The sequence below is a fragment of the Antechinus flavipes genome, chromosome 5 (assembly GCF_016432865.1).
Source record: "Antechinus flavipes isolate AdamAnt ecotype Samford, QLD, Australia chromosome 5, AdamAnt_v2, whole genome shotgun sequence".
In the NCBI taxonomy this organism is placed as follows: Eukaryota; Metazoa; Chordata; class Mammalia; order Dasyuromorphia; family Dasyuridae; genus Antechinus; species Antechinus flavipes.
Window position 1 is genome coordinate 4,343,950 of NC_067402.1, and position 16,503 is coordinate 4,360,452.

General features: G+C 49.9%; 1 protein-coding gene across 1 annotated transcript in view; it reads left to right on the forward strand.

Moving 5' to 3' along the window:
* PHF14 (PHD finger protein 14) overlaps positions 1-16,503 on the forward strand; it is a 139,223-nt gene that overhangs the window by 47,083 nt on the left and 75,637 nt on the right. The window contains exons 12-16 of the mRNA XM_051961680.1: positions 630-733; positions 1,836-1,967; positions 6,497-6,665; positions 14,659-14,709; positions 14,825-14,946. Coding sequence (XP_051817640.1) covers positions 630-733; positions 1,836-1,967; positions 6,497-6,665; positions 14,659-14,709; positions 14,825-14,946 — 578 coding nt within the window. The remainder of the gene's footprint in view (positions 1-629; positions 734-1,835; positions 1,968-6,496; positions 6,666-14,658; positions 14,710-14,824; positions 14,947-16,503) is intronic.

Here is a 16,503-nt window from a genome sequence, read left to right on the forward strand (position 1 = left end):
CCTCCCCTTAGGGTATTCTCTTTCCCCTTTCACCCTATCGGCCCTCAAAAGCATTTGGCTTCTGACCCCCTCCTTCTATCCCCTCCCCCTTCCCTGTCCCCCCTCTTTCTGTGCTGCAGGTCCTCTTGGAGCCCGATGGAGCTCTGATGGGAGCCGCGTGCTCTCTCTCTGGGGCACCCCTTCCCTCGCCTCTTTTTGTGGCCAAGAGTTCGTAGCTTTCCCTCTCTTAGCCATAGGAGCGTTCTGGCAGGGTCTTTTCTTGGCCGACCCTTAGCTCACAAGTGTTGCTTCTTAGTGAGATTGGGAAGTCGCTCAGGGCGGGGGCAGCGCTCTCCCCACACCACAGGCGGGTTAGCTGTCATGGAGGCGTGGGGAGCACCTGGGGAATGGGGAGCATCACCTCACTGCTTCCTGCTCCTGGGGTCTGAGGAGGGAAAGACTCCTGGCCTCTCTCCACCTGCCTATGAGAAGAGACGCAAATGGAGCCCGGAACCTGGCGGGGAGGCTGGGGTGCAGAGGGGAGGCTGTGGCCATCAGACTCAGTCTTTGGTCAGTGGGATGCGGTTGGGGGCGTCATTGCTGGGAGTCGCCTTTCCAGCCCCACAAAGTGTCTTTGTTCTCCTCGTTAGAAGTTGAACATCCCAGCCATTCTGCGAGCGCCCAAGGAGAGGAAGCCCAGCAAAAAGGAAGGCGGCGCCCAGAAGACCTCCACCCTGCCGGCCGTCCTTTATAGGCGAGTACTTGTCTTCCCTCCCTCCCCGGCCCGGCCACATGCACTGAGTCCCTGCTGCCTTGTTGGAGGGCCTTCCTTGGAAACCAGCAGGACCAGGGCTGGAGGCCGGGCCTCCCCAGATCCCATGGGGAGAATCTGGGGGGGCCCAGACGGTTCAGCCATGGAGCTCAAATGCCTTTTGTGTTGGTTGGGCTGCTGTGCCTGTTCTTCTGAGGGGTGGGTTGACCTCCTTGGCCCCGGGACAGCCCTTCGGGCGGTCTGGCTGGGCAGCTTCTCCAGAACTTGGGTTCTTGGGCCGCTGGGCAGAGCCTCTTAAGCCGTGTGACTGAATGTGGGGATGGAGGGGTGGGGATGTACCTGGAGCTCTTCTGTGGCCCCCTGGGCCGGGGCCGCGTGACAAGGGGCTGTGAGTGAGAGTGGTTTAACAGCACGGGCCCCGGGTGCCGAGAAGTGCCTGCCTATCGTCCCACAGGCAGGGCCTGGGCCTCCCTCCCCCTGCAGCAGGGGAAACAACCCCATCTCCTCTGCCTGGAGCCCACGCTGGGGCATGCTCCCCTCCCCACGCCGCACCAGGCTCCTCTGTAAGCCTCGGCCATGTTGCTCCCTCCAAGGGAACCCCTTGCATCCATTGGGGAGGAGGCTGCGGCTTCTGGAGCTTCTCCTTCCTAGAAGGGGAAAGTGTGTGACCCTGGTGTGTTTCTGAGCTCTAGAGTGTGATGTGGAGCCTTTCCCTCCTCCTCCCCCCCCAAGTGGTCCACAGCGGCTGGGGGAAGAGCGCTTCTCGTTCCCAACCCTCCGGGGTGGAGCTCTGGCCATGCCTTCCGCGTCTTCCTTCCTTTTCTTGTTCCCCAGTCTGAGGCCAGTGGCCTTTCTGTGAGTGACATGGAGCAGCTTCCTCGAAGGATTTGAGTCCTTAGTGAAGCTTCTGGTCTTCGCGGAGCCCTCTGGCCTGAGGAGCGGAGGCCCTCAGCCTCCCACGGCCTGGTGGGAAGGGACCGCGTGCCATCCAACGGATGGACGAGGAGGTGCCCAAAGGAGGGGGCCGGGTTCTAGATGATGCTCAGAAGGGATGATCTGAATGTTCTTTCTGTGCCTCTTCCAGCTGTGGGATTTGCAAGAAGAACCATGACCAGCACCTGCTCCTCCTGTGCGACACCTGTAAGCTGCATTATCACCTGGGCTGTCTGGATCCGCCTCTGACCAGGATGCCGAGGAAGACCAAGAACAGCTACTGGTGAGGCCGGCTCGGGGCGCGCCCACGTGTAGAGTAGTGACGCCCATGCTGATTCTGGGTGCATTCTATCTGGTGGGGCAGAGGGGCGCCGAGGGTCCAGACGGGCAGCTTCTGGTGGCTGACAATTCACGGCCCTCTCTGATGGTTTCTTGGCCCAGCTATTGGAGTGGTTGGCCACCTATTTTACAGATGAGAAAACTGAGGCAAATGGAGGGTTACAAGCTAGGAAGGGTCTGAGATAGGATTTGAACTCTGGTCTTTCTGACTGCAGCTGCTCCCAGGTGGTGCAGTGGAGAGAACCACAGGGGTTGGGGGCAGGAAGGTTGAGTTCAGACGTCACTGGGTAAGTTGGTAGGTGAAGTGAGGTGAACTCTGTCTCCATCAGTTTCCTTATCTGTGAAATGGGGATCAGAACTGCCCCTTCTCCTGGGGCGGAGCCATGCAGACTTCCAAGTGTCCTGTGGGGGGCCCATGCTGACCATCTCTGCCTTAAACTGTGCCTGTCTCTCTACCCCTCTAGCAGAGAGGTGCACATCTGGGCCTTACAGGACAGAGCTGGCAGCATGCTGGAGCCCAGAGGCCCTGCTGCTCATGGGGGATTGGGGCAGGGTCAAAGGTCCTGGAAGCTGGGGGCCATCTGGAAAACACTGCTCTTCTTTGGGGTGCTTCCCTCAGCCTTGGTCTGGGAGGAGATTGGGGAAGTGAGGGGGGAGCCGTTTCAGTCAGTGATTATTGATGTGTGTGGGGCTGCGCATGCACGCGTACATGTCTATAAGTACATATATGATTTTTTTTACTAGTTATATGCAGCCACACGTTATGCTTTCATCTCTGTTGTGGCTCTCTCACTTTAGAACTGGACCGGCCATTTCTCCTCATTGGCTCCCGTGGCTCCCTCCGGCCTTTCTCAGAGTCAATGTTGTTCACGTGCAGCTTTTCCTTTGGCCTAAATAACCTTGATCCGTTAGCTCACGTTGGCTTAAAAGAGTTTTTTAACTTGGCCACCTTTGAAAACCAGGATTTACATTTATTTTTTAAGCTCTTCTTTCAGTCCTCCTCTCTGAAGAGACGCTCAGATTTCGACGGATTCCTTTGCCCGCCATATTCTTTTCCTTAGAGATTTTAGGTAGCGAGGGCAGCTGAGTGCCGCAGGGGTTAGAGCACCGGCCCGGAGGCAGGAAGCCTGAGTTCAAATCCAGCCTCTAGCTGTGGACTCTGGGACTCTGGGCAGGTCACTTAACCCCAGTTGTCTGGCAGAAAAAACCCAGACAGAAGAGATTTTGTGTAATTCTTCTTGTAGTGATAAATGTTAAGGGCTGTTTGTCAGCCCTACTGAGTCAGTCAGCATTTTATAAGGAGGCTAGAGCGCTCCAGTCCCTTATAATGCAAAGCCAGTTAAATAATCCACTTAATGTTCCTGAAGTGGCACATAATTATGACAAGTAATCAATTTCACGGATACTTGTTCAACAAGGCATTGTGGGTGCCACCAGCCTGCGGAGCACAGCGCACCCACACGTGCCCAGGGCACCGGGAGGATGTGCCCGATCCAGGCGGCTGAGAGCTTCGTGCCGCAGGTCCCCAGCAGGGGGCTCTCTGCCCCTGGGCATCAGAGAAGGGCTTGCTGGAGGAGGCTGTCAATAGTGGGTGAGCTGCCAGGGAGAAGGCCCAGGTGGGATTAACAGAAGCCTGGTCTGGAGGGAGCATTCAGGCCCAGCATGGGAGGCTGGGCAAGCAGAAGCTTTCAGCAGGCCCGGAAGCTGCCCTGACCTGGCGCAGAGGCTTCCTTTGGCAGATGCCCGTCAGTGCCTTAGTGTGGGGATCTCAAGGGAGCTCTGGGCCGATGGGATCTCGGCCCCCTTAGAGAGGGTGAGCTCTGGGAGGGCAGAAGTGTTTGATTTGTACCTTCCCTGACGCTCAGCAGGGACTGCCTTCCCGCCTCTTGATTGATGCTTCTGTTGCACACCCACCGCTCTTTCTACCCCATCCTCTGTCCTTCAGAGAGGTCAGTGACCCCTCCCAGCCTTGGAGCCCTTCAGGGAGGTCAATCCTTGGAGCCTTCTCATGGGCAGATATGGGAGGTGAAGAAGGTGGTGGGGCCTGTGTTTGCTGAAACTCTTGGCCAAGGTGCAGGCCCTGGGACTTGGAATCCTTCATAGATTGTTGAGTCTGTCTATATAGAAAGGCGAGCCAGTCACATCCTGAAATTCGGATGGGCAGATCCTGCGATCTAGTGAGGGAGCGCTCTGAGCAAGTGCCCTGGAATATTTATCATTGTTTCAGGGAAGAGGCAAAAAAAGGTGGAAAAAGGGAAGGCGTAAATAGTGACTTATCAAGGAATACCAATTGAAAAAGAAGATTCATTAAAAAATAAAAGGGAACAGTCTAGAAAGAACAGTGGTTGTATTGCTATTAAAAAAGAAAATTGCTTCTTCATCTTGGTAATGATCATGGTCGAGTCCTGAAGTGGCACATAATTTGGTTTGGGCATAATAACAATCATCTCTGAAGGCCTGAGGTGGAGCATTTGGGAAGCCATGGTGGGTGACATGTGACCAGCAGGACATCACCAAGGTGCCCTATCATGAGCAGGAACGTCGATGGATTGACCAGGTGCTGAGAAGGAAGGATGATGGCACTTAGATATCCGCGCCATGGGGGGTGATGATAAGGGCTGCCTAGAATGGGATGCTCAGATGGTCTATTGTTGTGGCAGTCACAAATCCTTGAAGGATAAATGACAAGTGATACAGAATCCTCTGGGAATTCTGTTTAAGGCATCTTGGGTGTCTGTTTTACTTTGGGTTCCATCTGTACTGGCCCAAGGCATCTTTCACTGCTTGCTAGTCCGGTGCTCACCTGGGATGTGGAGAACCATCAGGGCAAAGAGAGCCGGAGTCTCCGGCTGAGGGCAGAAGAGTCCTGCTCTCCACTCGGCGGCTTTCCTCCTGCTCATCCAACAGACTGGCCCCTCTGCCATCCCCACTTGCCCTTATTTTCAGTTTTTCCTTGTCCACCAATTCATTCCCTACTTGCCTGTGAAGGGGCAGGTCAGTTTTCTGAGAGCCTCCACAGCTGTGGATCATTACACTTGAAGGAGTTTTGGGGCAGCCTTTGCTGACACAGGTGTTGCTTGTGGACTGTGAATGAGATAAATTGGAGGCAGAAAGAAGAGGAGAGAGGTCAGACAATGCAATGGCCTCTCAGTCAGAGAGGTCAGAGAATAGCAACTGCCTCTGTCTCCTTGTACCATCCTCTCACACGAGGACATCCATTCTGCAGGTCTGGGTTGGATCTCCAGCAGCCACTGTCAAGTGGCTCCCATATTACAACATGTGCTCGTGTCTTCCCCATCCTGAAAAAATCCTCCCTTGTTTCTTCTGTCCATGCTAATTATCATCCTGTTCTCTTCTGCAGTTCAACTCCTTGGAAAGGTGGTCGACAGGAAGTTCCTCTGCTTTCCCTCCTCTCCTCTCAAATCTTTGATCTCATCTTGTCCTCCCCCCCCCCCCCCCCCCCCACCAACTGTCTTCTCCAAAGTTACTAATGATCTCTTAGCTGCTGCCTCCAGTGGCCTTTTCTTTTCTCAGTCTTCATTCCCCTGACCTCTCTGCAGCTTCTGACACTATTCTTGATACTCTATTCTCTCAGGGTTTAGGGGATATCCCACCTTGGTTCTCCTTTTACCTCTGGAACTTTTCTGTCTCCTTTGCTCAGTCCTTCTCCAGATCACAGGCTCTAATAATAAGAGTCCCTCAGGTTCTGTCATGAGTCATCTTCTCTCTATACTATTTACTCAGTTTCTATGATTTCATTTATCACCTCTTGTGTCTGATTTTTTACTGTATCATAGGATAACGTGACATAAAGATTCCTAGTAACTATTATATCAGCTCATCTTTCAATTATATTTTAATGTCGGCTAGATTATTATTTTTTTTAGTGGTTACTATTTTAATGAGTTTATTTGGTCTTGGAGCATTGATATTTTCATTCTCTAGTAGAAATGTTCACCATGTTAGAAAATTAGCCACTGATTTTTTTCCTTCCAAAATAAATACTTCTTTTGGAGAAAGAATTCTGTACAATCTGTCATTGCTAACGATGAAAAGATAGAAAGGCCACAATAGTGAATAGATCCAGGATCTGTGGCTGCCTTTTAGAATTAAGCCACCAGACTGACTGTAAGTTCATAAAGAACAACAATACCCCTTCTTTCCAAAGAGTCCATCTTTCTCTTCTCACATTGCAGTATGGAATCAGTGGAATTTTCTTTAAATGCGTTCTTAGTGTTTTTTAGATAGGGGTTGAGCTTTTTTTTTTTTTTTAATAGTGATGAAAAGTTTCCCAGTGGGTAAGATGTGTGGGTTGCTGTGTATTGTGAGCCTAGAGCCCCATTTATCTATAAAGTTTAGTTTCCACCCTGGGATCTTGTATTACAAAGCTGGAACCAAATACACATAGAGGTTGATAGTTCACAGGTGAAAGTGAGTATTTAAACACATTGTTTGGTTTTGTTTCCACCACAGGCAGTGCTCAGAATGTGACCAGGCAGGGAGCAGTGACTTGGAAGCGGATATTGCCATGGAAACCTTGCCAGATGGGACCAAACGATCACGGAGGCAGATTAAGGAACCGGTGAAATTTGTTCCACAAGATGTGCCACCGGAACCCAAGAAGATGCCAATCAGAAACACGGTAACTATCGTGGTGCTTTTTAAAATTATTATTATAAACATATATAATATGTAAAAAAAACAGTTAGCTTTAGTCTCAGCTGACAGTTAGTGGGCCAATTCTGAGAGCTTCTCGCTCAGCTTGGCTTCATCCTGTTTGTACTCAGTTGATCACTGGAGGTCAGGGGTTCTTGCTAAGATCAAGGGTGAGAGATGCAAGCAGACTTCCCGCTTGTATTTCTTGAAACAAATTGAATGGGTGCCTTTTTTCTTCCCCAGAACTTCATTCTCCTGTCAGAATAGCAGTTGTGAATTCTGATTGTCCTTATCTATGAGAGGGAGAAAGTGAATTTATGCTGGCTAGCATACTTAGGTCTATTAGCTAGTCAACTTTAAAATGAAAAACACCTGTAATCTGTGACCCCGTTAGGTACTGGTGAAGAGAGACCTTGATATCACCTAATCCCTAAAGAAATACAGAGTGAGAACCTGGCAGATAAAGTCCAAAGGCTGGGTATTGCTGCTTATGATTACTTTTTATACATAAACAGAAAAAGAGCATTTCTATTTACGCAGCAGAACACAAAAAGAGGATCCAATATGAATTGTGAAAATCATTTCATATCACCTACTTTTTTAAAGGCATAAGAATGTCTACACTATCTTTTTAAACTTTGTTTTTAGTTATTTTATTTTTCCCCAGTTTATTGTGAAAACAATTTTTAACATTTTAAAACTTCAAAATTCTCTTCCTTCCTTCATCTCTCCCTCTGTCCCCTTTATTGAGAAGATAAGCAGTTTGATGTGGGTTATATTTGTGAGGTTGTGCAAAATGTTTCCTAATAGTCATGTTGTAAAAGAAAACATAAAAAAACCCTCAAGAAAAAGAAAGTAAAAAAAAAAAAAAAACTGCTTCAGTCTATATTCAGACACCATCAAGTCTTTCTCTGGGTATGGAGACCTTTTTTTAAATCATAAATCCTCTCTTCTCTTGCATCATTGAATCGCTGAGAATAGCGAAGTCATTCATAGCAATCGTCTTGCTGTTACTTTGTACACAGGATGTTTCCCTTTGCATCAGCTCATGGAAGTCTTTCCAGGTCTTTCTGAGACCATCCTGCTCATCATCTCTTACTGAAAAAGTTATTCCATTACAGTCATATACCACAGTTTGTTCAGCCATTCCCCAATTCATGGGTATTCCCTCTTTGTCCTGTTTCCCTTCCTCTTCTTTCTCTTCTACTTTCCTATAGAGTAAGATCAATTTCTGTACCCAATGGTGATATGTTATCCTCTCTTTGAGTCAGTTCTGATGAGGGGAAGGTTCACTCACTCCCCTTTGCCTCTCCCGTTCTTTTCTACTGTAGCTTTTTCTTGCCTCTTTATGTGAGATAATTTATTCCACTGTATCTTTCCCTTTCTCCCAGTACAGTCCTTTCACCCCTTAACTTTAATTTTTAAAAAATTATTTATCCCTTCATATTCAATTCATATCTGTGTCTTCTGTCTACATATAACTGCCCTAAGAGTGTAACTTGAGTTACAAGTATCATCTCCCTTGTAGTAATCTAAACCTTATAACCTTAAGTCTCTTATGATTTCCATTTGCTCTTTGCCTTTCTATGCATCTCTTGAGTAAAATTTTCTTTTTCTCTCAATAGTATTTTATTTTGTCAAATATATGTAAGATTTTGGAGAAGACAAAAGTAATCGGACATAATATGTGCAATTCATTTAAACCTATTTCCATATTTGTCATGTTATGCAAGAAAAATCAGACCAAAAGGGAAAAAACCATGAGAAAGAAAAAGAACAAAAAAGTGAAAATATGCTTTGATCCACATTCAGTCTCCATAGTTCTCTGAATGTGGATGGCATTTTCCATCCCAAGTCTATTGGAATTGCTTTGAATCACCGAATTCTTTTTGCTCTCTTCCATGGCCTGAGGCCAATGGTTATTTTTCTTGGAGGCTTTGGATGTAAGAACTTGAATTTTGTTTTCTTCTTCCGAGTGTGTGTTTTGATCTTCCTTGCTACTTGTCTGTGTCCCTTCTTCACTCAGGTGCTCGGGTGTGTGCTATATGCTGGGCCCCCACTGACTCCTCCTCAGCCTAACTTGTGCCATGGGTTGTTCAACTCCTCAGCTGGGCCTGGTCAAGGGTTTCTCACTGTGCAGCTCAAATGCCCAGCGTCAGCTGTGGGGGGCTGCCTTCCTGCCGCCTGCCTCAAGTGTGAGATTGTGAGCATCAGTTGTGAAGCACGTGGGCTTAATTTATTTAATATTTTCCCCCAGTTACATTTAAAACTTTTTTTTTTTACATTTGTTTTTAAAACAAATTCTCTTATCTGCACTCCAAGTTCCCATTAAGCAACCACATGTGAAGTTATGCAAAACATTCCATAAAAGTCATGTTGTGAAAGAAAATATAGGCCTCCTATCCTAAAGTGAAAAAAGCCCTCCAGACCAAGTGTGCTTCAGTCTGTATTCAGACAATTCCTTCTCTGGGTAGAGGTAGGATTTTTCATCCTAAGTCCATCAAGAGTAGTTGTCAGTGATTTTACTGCTAAGAATAGTAAAGTCATATAAAGCTGGTCAGCCCACAACATTGCCATTACTTTGTATATGGTACATTTCCCTTCCCTTGAGTTCATAGAGGACTTTACAGATTTTTTTTTTCTTCTTCTGACAGCATCCTGCTCATCATTTCCCATGAAATAATAATATTCCACGACAGTTACATATCACAATTTATTCAGCCATTCCCCAACTGATGGGCATCCCCTCGAGTTCTAGTTTTCTGCCCTGAAAAGAGTTAACTATTAATACTTTTTTTTGTTCATATAGGTCCTTTTCCTTTTTATTAAAAAAATTTCTTGGTATTCATATCTAGTAGTGATATTGTTAGCTTAAATAAATGGATTTATAGCTCTTTGGACATAGACATATCTTTTGATCATTTATCAACAGGGATATGGCTCTTATTTTTTGTAAATTTGACTCCTTTCTCTGTTTTTGAAAAATGAAGCCTGGATCAGAGAAACTTGTTTCAAAATTCTTATAACAATTACTTATTCTTCACTTATTCTATTCTTTCACTCCTTTAGTCCTCAAGTGTTTTACTACTGACCACTCCCTTTCCTAATATTCCCTCTTTTATCACCCTCCCTCCTTCCCATGTCCCATTCCCCTCCTACTTAGCTGCAGGTTAAGATAGATTTCTATACCCATATTGAGTGTGTATGTTATCTCTTTGAGCCAATTGTGACGAGAATAAAGTTCACTCATTCCCCATTCCTTCTCAAAGCTCTTCTCTTTAAAAAAGCTTTTTCTTGCCTCTTTTGATGATAGATAATTTTGCACCATTCTACTTCTCCCTTCCCCTTTCTCCCAGTACATTCTTCTCTCAACCCATAATTTCATCATTTTTAAGATATTATTTAGGGATTTTTAAAAGTAGATATTATCTCTTCATATTCAACTCAGACCTGTGCCCTTTATTTATATATACTGCTTTTAACTGCCATAATAATGGAAAAGTTCTAATGAGTTATAAGTATCATCCTCCCATGTATAACTATTATTAAGTCGTCCCTTATGATAGCACTTTCCCAGTTACCTTTTTATGCTTCTCCAGAGTCCTGTAGTTGAAAATCAGATTTTCCATACAGCTCTGATCTTTTCATCACGAATGCTTGAAAATCCTCTATTTGCACCTTTTCCTCTGAAGAATTATACTCACTTTTGCTGGGTAGGTGATTCTTGGTTGTAATCATGGCTCCATTGCTCTCTAGAACATCGTATTTCAGGCCTTCTAGTCCCTTAGTGTAGAAGCTGCTGGTTGAATCTTATGTTATTTGGAGGCTTTTGGTTGCTTTTGTTTTTTGTTGAAAGCGGAACGCATCCATGTTGCTAAGGAGGCAACTTATTCGTGAATTGTCTCTTTTTGGATGTTTGCAATATTTTCTCCTTGACCTGGGAGTTTCTGGATTCGGCTGGGATATTCCTGGGAGTTTTCATCTTGGGATTTCTTTCAGGAGGCGATCGGTGGATTCTTTCAATTTTTCATTTGCCCTCCGATTCTAGAATATTAGAACAGTTTTTCTTGATAATTTCTTAGAAGATAATGTCCAGACTCTGTTTCTGGATCATGACTTTCAGATAGATCTCCTTTCCCGTTTGGTCAGTTTTGCTTTTTAAGACATTTTTCTCCTCATTAGGTCTTTATATTCCTTTTGCACTTCTCTCAGTTCTCTTCCCAACTTTTCCTCCATCTCTCTTACTTGATTTTCAAAGTCCCTTTTAAGCCCTTCCATGGCCTGGGCCCGATTCTTCTTTTTCCTGGAAGCTTTGGATGGAGCAGCTTTGGCTTAGTTGCCTTCTTCTGATGTGTGTTTTGATCCTCCTTGTCACCATAGCAACCTTCTACAGCCAGAATCCTTTTCTGTTGTCTGCTTGTTTTCCTAGTCTATTACTCGGCTTTGCGCCCTGTGTTTCCAGGGTGGCGAGTTTTTCAGAGCTTCTGCTGGGGATCTGACCACAAGCCCCCTCTCCTGTTCCACTGTGGCTGCAAGATCTGTGTGTTGAAGCCCCGGAACGCTGCTTAGCCAGGGGGCGGGGCTGTGCTGCATGGCCCACACCACGTGGCCCACGCCGGACTCCCACCCTGCTGCTGCCTCCTTTGACAAGCTTCTCAGTTGTCTTTGGCTGGAAAATGCTCTGCTCCGTCTTGCTGGGTGTCGGGATGCTCTGAAAGCTGTTTGAGAATCATGACTTAGGGGACTTTGTAAGGTTTGGGGAGAGGTGGCGAGAGGTCCTGCCTTTGCTCCACCATCTCCCCCCACCTCGGAGCCACCTCCTCATGAGTTCTAAGAACCGGTTCCATCTGTCTCCGGGGGTCCTCACTGCACCTCTGGCTGTAGCAGGGAGTGGCTCAGAGGGACCTTCATAGGGAATGTTTCTAGACAACAAAAAGGGAGAAGGGAAGGAGAGAAAAGGCAGACAGCTGGGAAAAGGGCTCAAGGAGTTGTCTTGGGGATGCTGAGATAAAGTGAGACTGGAAGGATTGAGGTGGTGGGCTCAGCCAAGGGGAGGGTCTCAATCCCTAGTGGTTGTTGGGGATCTTTTTTCTCAGGTGGGGCAGGCTCCTACTGGGAGGGTCAAGTAGGCTCTTATTTGGAAGTGCCCCTGCCCTTGGACGTGGCCATTCCCTTTGATTGTGAGGATTTGGAGACCTTCAGGCCTTATGGAGCCTGTGGGGGGGTGCTTTAGTGTTCGGGAATGTGCGGCCATCCCTCCCTTCTCGGCCCCTTCTGCCCCCCGGCGGCCTTCCAGCCAGGCAGAGCTGGTCATTCCTCAGGCCCCCCTCCCCTGCCCCTGACGTGCCCCCTGCCATCTTGCACAGTCTCTGCCCTCTGCCTTCTTCGTGAGTCTGGAGTGAAGTTGGTGCCAAATCCCTTGTTGTTAGTCCAGCGGATCATTGTCAAGGACATTTCTTTGTGCCCCTGTGCTGAACGAGTGCCCGGAAGGCGCTGGCTCTGACTGCCCAGTGCAGCTCGTCCTTGGAGGGTTCCGGGGGGCAGGGTTTGGTCAGCTGTTAGCGCCCCAAATGCATTTACTTGATCCTTCATCAGTACAGTGATGCAGCGTGTTTGAAGTAGTCTTGGCCTGCACATTGATCCCCCCGCGGCCCTGCCTGTCGTCCTCGGGGGCTCTTGGAGGGGTTCTCCAGTGGGGGTTTTCCCAGGCTCCTCTGAGCCCTTCCCATCCCCTTTGTCCGGGCCCCTCCCCCCCCTCCCCTGCTCTCTGGATGTAACTGATGCCACTCGTCTCCCTTGTTGGAAAGAGAGCTCCTACTGAGCGGGCCCTGCTTTCCTTGGTAGTTTCGGGGCTGGCACCGTGCCCGGCATGCCGTGAGCGCTTAATAAATACTTATTGTCTGCCTGCCTTCCCAGAGCCTGGGTGATTTGGAGGCCTTAGGTTGCTTAGTTTTTTCTTGAAAGTGGAATACATCCATGTTGCTAAGGAGGCAACTTGGGGAGCGCCATTTTTATTAGCTGTAATAATAGTAATTTGATGAATAATTGTTTGGGCTAATGTTGAAATGATTTCCTGACAGAGGGGCCACTCCTCTGTTCCATCTTGGGGTGGGGGGGTGCTTAGTGGCTTAGGACCATCCTACCTCGATGCTTTTGTGAGCTTTTTCAAGCCCTCCTTGTTTTTCTGGCATACAGAAGCCCACCCCAAAGCCCCTTTGGTGAGCAGTCTCTGTTTAAAAAAAACAAACAAAAACAAAGTGCTTCTTAAAGAGCTAGAGACCCACCCCCAGCCCCCGATCTTCTCCTGCCCCTGCGGGAAAGTTTCCACGTGAGCTTCTCTGTCCGAGATGCCACGGCCCGTATCCGTGTTTCAGGGCAGAGCGGGGCCGCTGGATTTGTACAGGTGTTTGGCTCCGTCCTCCCATCTGAATTCTCAGTCGGTAGCTTTTGGTGGAAATTGGTTTTATTTCCTTTCATTTCAGTATTTTCCTTGACACTGTTAGCATGAATTAAATTAGAAAACAAAAACCCCAGAGCCAGTTGGCAGGCCTGGAATGGTTGTTAGTTGGGTGCTAACCATTCCATCTGCTGCCTTTGAGTAGCCACCAGAAAGAAACAGATGGCATTTTATTCATACTCTATTTAAGTGGGTTCCATTTTTCTTCTGAAATGTTTCGAGAGCTTCATTGTGTGGTTTGCCTTCAATCCTTGCATGACTCACCAAAAAACATGGCTGCCATTTTCTGTGGGGCTAGTGTCGTGGTGGGAGGAGCGGCGCCGGACCCCTCTGCTAATGAGCAGCCGGCCCGTCTCTCGAACCCATGGCCCCTTCGGCCCATGTGAGACTGGAGCTTCCAGAGCTCACCTCTGGTCTTCGGGCTTGGCCGTCATTCCCCTCGTTAACCTTGAGGACGGGGAAGCCCTGGATTGGGGCCGGGTGAGGGGGGATGATGGTGCAGGCTGCTGAGGATGGGACAGAAGGACATTACGTACAGAGCAAGAGAAGGGCCAGCCACCTCAGCGTGGGAGGGCGCTGCCAAGGGGGCGGGGTGGGCACTCTCGGAACAGCCAGTGTGGGAGGTTGGAGGAGGGGCAAGAAGGTGGGGGAGAGAGAGTTAATTAGGGAAGAGGAAGGTCACCGGGGTCTGTGCTCACCGTGATCGGAACAGACTTTTCACTTGTGTCCGTCAGCTTTCGTGTGGCCGGCCCTCAGTCAGACTTTTCCTTTGATCTTGTAATTGATGTTCCATTGGGCTCCTCAGTTTGTGGAACCGTTGCCGTCTCTGTGAAATGATGGCTGGGGGGGGGGGGGGGGGAAGGGGCGTCTGTAGTTTGTCTTCCGCTGCATAGATGCCCCATGCGGGGTCTGGAGCAGGGGCCTGTGGGGCTTTTGGTGACCCAAGGGTCAGCCAGGGCAGCCAGCGATCCTGGTCACCACCCAGAGCCTGTTTTCTGGAAAACCACTCGGCTTTGGCAGGCCACCCTGCTTTGTTTTACTTTGGTTGGTTCTTTGGAGGCAGTTGGGGGTGAAGTGCTAGGAAGGGGCTGAGGCTGAACTCGGGTCCCCCAACCCCCAGTTGTCTCTCCTGGCTGCCCCGTAATCTACCCACTTTGACAGGCCAGGAGAAATCCAGACCTCCTTTTACAGAGAACCTGGAGCCCCGCCATTGAGTCTTGCAGACTGCGGTTGGGCCGGGCCGGTGGCGTCGGCTTCTGCACACGGTGCCAGGCTCAGAGGAGGCTCCTGATGGCTGCTTGGCTGAAATCCTGGTCATCTTGTGCCTGAGGGCACGGAAAGTCTCTCAGGGGGTCCTGTACTTGTCCGGTTTTAAAACTGACCTTTGCCAACAGAATGTGGTTGAGGGAGTGGGGGGCGGGGAGCGTCTCTCCCATGGGGGCCATGGAAGGGACACCCCCTGGGCGCTCTGGGGGTCCTGGGAGAGGTGCCAGTGTGCTGACGTGCCTGCTTTTCCTTCCAGAGAGCCAGAGGCCGCAAGAGAAGCTTCGTCCCTGAAGAAGAAAAGCCTGAGGTTAGGGCGCCCGCCTTTCCCCTTTTCCTACCACGTGACACATTTGCGGAAAGCCGCCTGGTGGCCTCCGGCTAAAGGCGTCCTTCCCTTTCTCCTTCTTCCCTGGCTGTGGCAGGAAAGAGTTCCTCGGGAGAGGCGGCAGCGGCAGTCTGTGCTCCAGAAGAAGCCCAAGGCCGAGGACCTGCGGACCGAGTGCGCCACCTGCAAGGGCACGGGCGACAACGAGAACCTCGTGAGGTAGGCCTGGCCCCGGGCAGTGCTCGGGAGGGGGGCGCTCCCCGGCCCTGCTCACACACACCACAGACATGTGTTAATGCTTCTTTCTTCTGAAACAAAGAAAGCTGAAAAAGTGGCCTGGAAGGACTTTGTTTTTGTTCTCAGTTCTTTCCTCTTCCCCTTTCTGTCAGGGACCTGCCAGCCCAGGGGGCTCTGAGCGAGCGGGCCCTTCCTTCTCCCCCCGTGGCGGGTCTGCCCGTTGCCTCTTTGGCAGTTTGGCACCGTGGGAGGGCGCTGGCTGGACGTGGGGTCGGGAAGCCTGGCCTTCCGGCCTTCTCACGCCTCGCTGGCTGGCGTGACTCTCAGCCTCAGTTTCCTCACCTGTAAAGTGGAGACAAGGACAACCTCACAAAGCACATGTGGGGCCCAGATGGGCCAGTCTCTGTGAAGTGCTTTAGCCACGCCCCAGTGCTAAGTCAGGGTTCGCTCCCTCCATCCTGCCCTGCTGGGAGTCTCCAAAATGGGGTGAATCCTTGCACTTCCTGCCCAGCCACCTTACAGTGTTGTTGTCAGGGAAGGTCCTGAGACCAGGGACCAGAAGTGAGGCCTCGGTGCTCCCCACGCCTGCCCGGCGGCTCCCGTCCATGGGGGCAGCTCAGAGACTCTGTCGGGAGCCCTGCTGGCCTTCGCCAGAGGAGAATAATCACGGTCTTAGGGAAGCTCGGCAAGGCCTCCGCTGCCATGTGCAGGAGTCCACGGGGCCTCGTCCCTGAGAAGGAAAGTGAGCCGGGGCTAGGAGAGCAATGATGGCCTGGGGTGGGAACCAGCAGTTCCTGAGCAGCAGTTCTCCAAAGAACTAGGGAGGAACCAGACTCGGAGTCCCAGTGGCTGCTCTGTGGGCCAGAGGGAGGCCCGGTGGCATGTGGTCCTCCAGGAATGGAAGCTTCGACGGGCAGCTTGTCCTCTGGCTTCCGGCCCTGCCTTTGGCCCAGAGCCGCCATTGCCCTCGTGGCAGGGGCTGCTGTGCGGGGCTTGGATGGTGAAGTCACGGGGGCAGTGGAAAGTGGGCAAATGTGGGCCATTCCAGGCTCGGCCATTGTTCCAGAGCTTTTATGAAGTCCCCGTCGAAGTCCCGAGGAAGTGGCCACTTGCTTCACTTTTGGGGGGCTGCCCCCTGTCAGTCTCTGGTGAGGGAGCCCTGACTGGGCGCTCACGCCATGAAGGCGATCTGGACCATTCTTCCCTATCTGGTGTCCCTCACTGTCCAGAGACCAGGCAGAGTCCTGTAAGTGCAGCCCTTTGGGGGATTCTGGGAGGGCTTTTGTGCTCTTTTTGTTCACTGGAAGCTGAAGCTGAAGGGGAAGGGGAAGCAGAGCGTGCTGCTGTGCAAGCGCAGGAGTCCCCTCGTCGTGTTTTCTCAGAGCCAGGAAGGTGCTGTGTCCATTGCTCCAGATTTGGACTTGACTTTAAATAGTTTAGAACAGCACTGAAGAGAGCAGCTTTAGCCTTGTAGGGAGGGAGGAGGGGGAGGAGGGAGAAAAAAGAGAGGGACAGGAAGGGTGAGACTGAGGAGAGGGA